We start from the raw sequence: 6,364 nt of genomic DNA on the forward strand, positions 1-6,364 counted from the left end.
CGAGAAACGTTCTCTTCCTGCTGGTGGGCAGGAAGAGAATGACCCCTCTCCCCTATCTTCTGGGGAACGAGAGGTGGTAGACCCCTCCCCCCGACCTATTGGCGGGAGAGAAAAAGACCCCTTCCCCCACCTGTGGTTGCTTGCGAAGAAGACCCCCCCCACCTATGGGCGGGGAGAGAAATAGACTCATTTCCCCATACAGTACAGGACAGTACAGATGAAAACATGGAGGTTTTCATAACAGTTGCCCAGAAAAAAAGTCAAAAACGTTCATGTTCAGGAGTGACTGAGGGAAAAGAAATGCATAATAAGATCCAGGCTGTGTCGGTCTCATCAGACCTTCAAGATGAGTCAAACATAGACATTCTCGTGGTACCGGAAAGCACACGAGGACCGGTGCTAACAGTGAGTAACCCGTTTGCACCACTCACTGATATCGACATAGACAGTGAGGTTTGTACAACTCAAGATGACATGAGTGGATGTATTGACAGGCAGATTCTCTCCAATCAGTTTGCAGAGGAGCATGCCAATAAGAAAGAATCAGATAAGATGGGACCCCCCTTGGCGGAAACTGTTAATCCGTCCAAGGCTGAACAGATCAAGGGGGAATCTTTCCATGGAAAAGATGCTGAGAGAGATGCTCCATGTAAAAATGTAGAGTCAGAAGTGTATATAAATAATACAGATCTTGTTGACCCTATTGATATCGATGGGTTTGAATTAAATAATGAACAAGTAGAGAACAACAAAGATGAAGAGGTTAGCCCTAACAAAATCTCTTCCACCCCATCAATCAACACTTCATGTTCTCAAAATTGCGAAGATGGAGGGTATACCATAGAGGTTTTCCAAGAAGATGTCATTCAGTTCCTTGATGAAACTTTTAGGAAAAGACGTGTTAAAATCAAGGATTTTCCCCCAGATTTACATGCTTTTCTTAAAACTGCAAAGGATATGGTCCATGAACCCCAAAAAATGTCAGAACCCCAATTTCAATGGTTACGGAAGTGCACCACTAAGGCTGGAAAGGAACTCCTCGAGTAAAAGAAAACTTTGAGTAAGAACAGTATGGACATGAAGGTAGCATCTTTAAACATCAATGGAGGCCGCAGCTGTGTGCGTCGCCTGCAGGTGTTTCAACTTTTTTGAGAACGGAAAAATTGATGTTTTAATGCTACAAGAAACACATGCCAATCAATCCTCTGAGGCTGAGTGGCACAGAATATTTAAAGGTTGCCACCTTTTCTCTAGTGCTCTGGAAGAGGCTAAAGCAGGTGTGGCAGTAGTCTTGCATTCTAGACTCCAACCCTTAGAGATTGTTTATGGAGAGGTTTGTAAGGGGTTTTTGATTTCTGTTGACTTTATCAGCAGTAATCAAAATATCAGTGTAATTAATGTGTACTGCCCCAGTGCTAGCTCTGAAAGAACTTCCTTCCTTTACAAGTTGTCAGATTTTCTAAGTTCTATTGACTTTACTAGATTAGTATGCATGGGAGGAGATTACAATTGTACCCTCAACCCTGGGCTTGACAGACTGGGCTGGGCTCAACCTCCCCCCCCCCTCCAGTGCAAGACCATTGGCACAGCTTATACTGAAATATAAACTTGTAGATATTTGGCGATCACAGAACCCTAACACCCGTCAATATACATGGGTTTGTTCTTCAAAAAACATCAAATCACAATGGGCCACCGAGACAGACTGTATGTGAACCAAGGAATGGTAAATCTCGCTAAGAGAACATGTATAAGTCCGTCGAGGTTCTCCGACCATCACATGGTTGTAATGGTTTGTGCATTACCGTTTTACTCTTGTAGAAGTGCACACTGGACTTTTAATGTCAAACTTTTACAAGACGTACTTTTTAAAGATGCTTTTCGATGAGTATGGGGAAAATTAGAAATGGAAAAACATTCATATTTAAACATCAGACAATGGTGGGACTGCACAAAATCCCAAATTCGTGTTTTTTTTTGTCAGCAATATTGCTTGTACACTACTAGTAAAGCATCTGGTTTGATATCTGTGTTAAAATCTGAAATACTTGACCATGAACAAAAAGCTGGAACATCTGTTAAAATGACCAGCAATTGACAGAAAAAAGACCCTACTGGCCGAACTGATGAAAGAGCGTGCAGCCGGAGCACTTGTCCACCTCAGGATGAGCAAAATACGGCTGGACATACCAAACAAGGATTTCTTCAACTTGGAGAAGGCTCCCAAAACTTCCCAACAGATCCATAACTTTCACTCTCCTGAAGGTGTTCTCCTGACTCGCCAGTGTGATATCAAGAACTCACTGCAAAACTTCTACTCAAAACTTTTTTCACCTAGAATGATAGATAAGACTGTGACAAACAGAATGATTGACTTTCTTCCATCCCTTTCAGAAGAGCAGTGACACTATCTCGAGGGTGACATCTCTCTTGAAGAACTCAGTGTGGCGCTAAAACAAATTGAGGATGGAAAAGCCCCTGGACTGAACGGGCTACCGGTTGAATTGTATAAAGTTTTCTGGGACATTTTAGGCCCTACTCTACATGAGATTCTCCTTGAAAGCCTTGATCATGGTGAACTACCTTTAAGCTGCAGGAGAGCAGTCTTATGCCTCCTTCCCAAAAAAGGTGACCTGCAGCAAATTACAAATTGGCGGCCTGTATCATTGCTTAATATGGATTATAAAATCATGTCAAAAGTGTTTGAAACTCGTTTAAGCCAAGTCATCTCTTTCCTGATTGGCGAAGACCAATCGTATTGTGTCCCTGAGCGTTCCATGTATGATAATGTATTCCTGGTGAGAGACTTGATCAGCATGGGACAAAATACTTCTCATGGTTTTGGTTTACTACTCCTGGATCAGGAAAAAGCGTTTGATAGTGTAGATCATGATTTTTTGTTTGCAGTTCTCACTAAAGTGGGTTTAGGGGAAAATTTCATTTCTGGTATAAAATTATTGTATAATAATGCATCATGTTTACAAAAAGTTAACAATAGTTTGTGTCATTCCTTTCCCTTTCAGCGAGGCATCCGTCAGGGCTGTCCACTGTCAGGCGTGCTGTATACTCTCTCTGTTGAACCCTTAATGACTCTGATCCAGGCTTCCATGTCAGGGGTGTCCTTAGTGGACAACTCTAAATTTGTTATTTCAGCTTATGCTGATGACTTGTGTGTTGCGGTTTCAAACCAGCAGGATGTGACTGAAGTATCTCGTTGCTTTGCCAATTTTGAGCTCGCCTCGTCCGTGAGGGTAAATTGGAAAAAAAGTGTCACGCTTTGGTTGTCCTCTAATCCCCTCTCTCAATCACTGTCTTCACCTTCTCTTCTGTCAACACTTCCAAGAGGAATGCAATGGGAAAGAGAAGGGTTCAAATACCTCGGTATTTTTTTGGGAACTAAAAATTAAGAAAAGAAAAATTGGGATGGCTTCCTGGATAATATCAAACAGAAACTGGCAAGGTGGAAAGGAATGCTCCACGTCCTGACGTTAAAATCACGGGTGACTATCATAAATAACCTGGTGGTTCCAACTATATGGCACAGTCATTGCACTCCAACCTCCTAGAGATTTAGTTGCCAACATTCAGAAGGTTCTGATCAATTTTTTTGGGGGAGGTCATCATTGGCTCAAGCCAGATGTGTTGTGCAGGCCCCGACACGAAGGTGGTCAAAGTGTGGCGCACATCCAAAGTCGAATAATGACTTTTCGACTGATGACAATAAAGCGTCTACTGTATAGTGAGTTTGCACCATGGCATCCTCTCACTAATGCCATGCTCAGATGAGCAGATGGAATGAGCTACGACCGGGAACTCTTCCTCATAGATCTAAAGCAGGTCGAGAGGACTCAGCTCCCCGATTTTCATCAGAGCCTTTTGAATGTGTGGCAATGCCTAGGAGTACAGCGATTGGAGGTCTCATATGATGCTAAAAAGTTTATACATGAGCCACTCTTCCAAAATCCATTGTTCTCTGAAATATCCACCAGCAGGTCATTCATGAAAGTCTTTACCAACAGGAAAATTAACAAAGTACAGGATTTAATGGAGCCTTCCCTGAGACAATGGCAACCTGCCAGTTCTGTGTCATCTCAAATTGGGTTGCGATCAGTTAGAATAGTGAACAAAGTGATAAAAACAGTAATCTAGACGTTTGAAAAACTAAACATTGGATGGAACGGGGTTGATGAGGAGGCAGACCCTCGTCTATTCTTCCCAGAGCTCCTAATCACCTCGGAAAGCAACTTGGGGTGTTTTCCACAAGCAGTGAATAAACCGGGGTGTTCCATGCAATGGGAAGGAAAACAATTTATCGAACTTGTCTGGAAACAGTTTTACCCAGTTCTAAAGAACCCGTAAAGAATAAATGGAAGGACTTCTTACCTGCAGGAGCCTTCCTCACTCCAGTCTGGAACACAATGTACAAATTTCTGACAGTCGGGAGAACAAGAGATCCAAACTGGAGACTAGCCCATCAGGCCCGAGCGACACAAACGCTGCTCCATAAGTTTAATTCTCTCGTGTCTAGTGTATGTCCTTTCTGTAGTGAGGTAGAAACTATGCACCATGCATTCATTGAATGTAAGAGATTAACACCTCTCTTTCTGTTCCTTCAACGAATTTTTTGCAAATTCAAAGTTGTTTTTTCTTTCTCAGTTTTTGTGTATGGCATTGCATGTACCATTGCTAAAAAACCTGTGATGCTGGTTCTTAATTTCCTACTGGGTATTGCAAAGCTTTCTATTTACATAACCAGGAAAAGGGAATTAGCAAGTGAAAGCAATGGGAATGTACTTTGTTGCATCAAAGGAATGATTTCTGCACGGATACAACTGGAGCACGCTTTTCATTTGAATATGAGCAGCCTCCATGTATTTGAAGAATTATGGTACATTTGATGGTGTTTTGTGTGAATGTAAAGAGAACAAACTGTGCATATACTTATAATTTTAACCTCTTTCATTTGAGTATGGCTTGCGCATGTGCAGCCAGGTACAAGTGTATACAATGTTATATGGGTTTGGGATTCACATGGTTTGGTGGTGTTTTTCTATTTTTATAATAAAAGAGCTTCAAAAGTCTCTCTCTCTCTCTCTCTCTCTCTCTCTCTCTCTCTCTCTCTCTCTCTCTCTCTCTCTCTCTCTCTCTCTCTCTCTCTCTCTCTCTCTCTCTCTCTCTCTCTCTCTCTCTCTCTCTCTCTCTCTCTCTCTCTCTCCCTCTCTCCCTCTCTCCCTCTCTCCCTCTCTCCCTCTCTCCCTCTCTCCCTCTCTCCCTCTCTCCCTCTCTCCCTCTCTCCCTCTCTCCCTCTCTCTCTCTCCTCTCGTCATCCACACAAGCAAGCATTGAGATAGACTCGCTTTTTGAAGGAACTGATTTCTACACATCCATAACTCGCACACGCTTTGAGGAGCTCAACGCGGACCTGTTCTGTGGCACACTTGAGCCTGTGGAGAAGTCTCTACGTGATGCAAAGCTGGACAAGGCGCAAATACATGACATTGTACTTGTAGGAGGTTCGACTCAAATCCCCAAGATCCAGAAACTGCTGCAGGACTTCTTCAATGGCAAGGAACTGAACAAGAGCATCAATCCTGATGAGGCTGTGGCTTATGGGGCTGCGGTGCAGGCTGCCATCCTCTCTGGTGACAAGTCTGAGAATGTGCAGGACTTGTTGCTCCTTGACGTGACTCCTCTGTCCCTGGGTATTGAGACAGCTGGTGGAGTCATGACTGCCTTGATCAAGCGTAACACGACCATTCCTACGAAGCAGACACAAACGTTCACCGCATATTCTGACAATCAACCTGGTGTGCTCATCCAGGTGTATGAAGGTGAAAGAGTCATGACCAAACACAACAACCTATTGGGGAAGTTCGAACTAACAGGCATCCCACCTGCTCCGCGTGGAGTGCCTCAGATCGAGGTCACTTTTGACATTAATGCAAATGGAATCTTGAACGTCTCTGCTGTGGATAAGAGCACAGGATGCATGGCGAGGATGAAAAAGATGGTTTTGTAACCGTGAAAAAGAAACATAAAGCATCTACTTCGCGTGAATCCACTTGCTCCTCCAAGGTAGTCGTACTGGATACGAGTAAGGTAGTAACTGAGGAACCTCAAGACGAGAGAAAAATGCAATGTGGCAATGTTCCTTCAAACGGTGGTGAAACTGAGTTGGTTATTGGTGGTGAAACGTCTGCAAAACGTACGGGTGAATCATCACCAACAACAGCTTTTCCAGAGCCTGAACTGCATAGTGTTTTGACTCCTCATAGTCTCACTACAAGTATTCGGAATACAGTCTCTGTGACTCCGGTAGAGGTACCCGATGAAGAGGTACAAGAGGACGCTTTAGCAGTTGTAT

The 6,364-nt window shown here is 43.3% G+C and overlaps 1 protein-coding gene across 1 annotated transcript; it reads left to right on the forward strand.

Moving 5' to 3' along the window:
- Nucleotides 1-5,311: 5,311 nt before the first annotated feature.
- On the forward strand, nt 5,312-6,034 carry LOC147022024 (heat shock cognate 71 kDa protein-like; the record flags this gene model as incomplete). The annotated part of the gene is made up of 1 exon (XM_085892575.1): nt 5,312-6,034. A coding segment is annotated over one exon (708 nt), but the record flags the coding sequence as incomplete, so codon positions are not given.
- Nucleotides 6,035-6,364: the final 330 nt, after the last annotated feature.

This window comes from Eptatretus burgeri, chromosome 8, assembly GCF_056783735.1.
Source record: "Eptatretus burgeri isolate ZD-2024b chromosome 8, Ebu_testis_v1, whole genome shotgun sequence".
In the NCBI taxonomy this organism is placed as follows: Eukaryota; Metazoa; Chordata; class Myxini; order Myxiniformes; family Myxinidae; genus Eptatretus; species Eptatretus burgeri.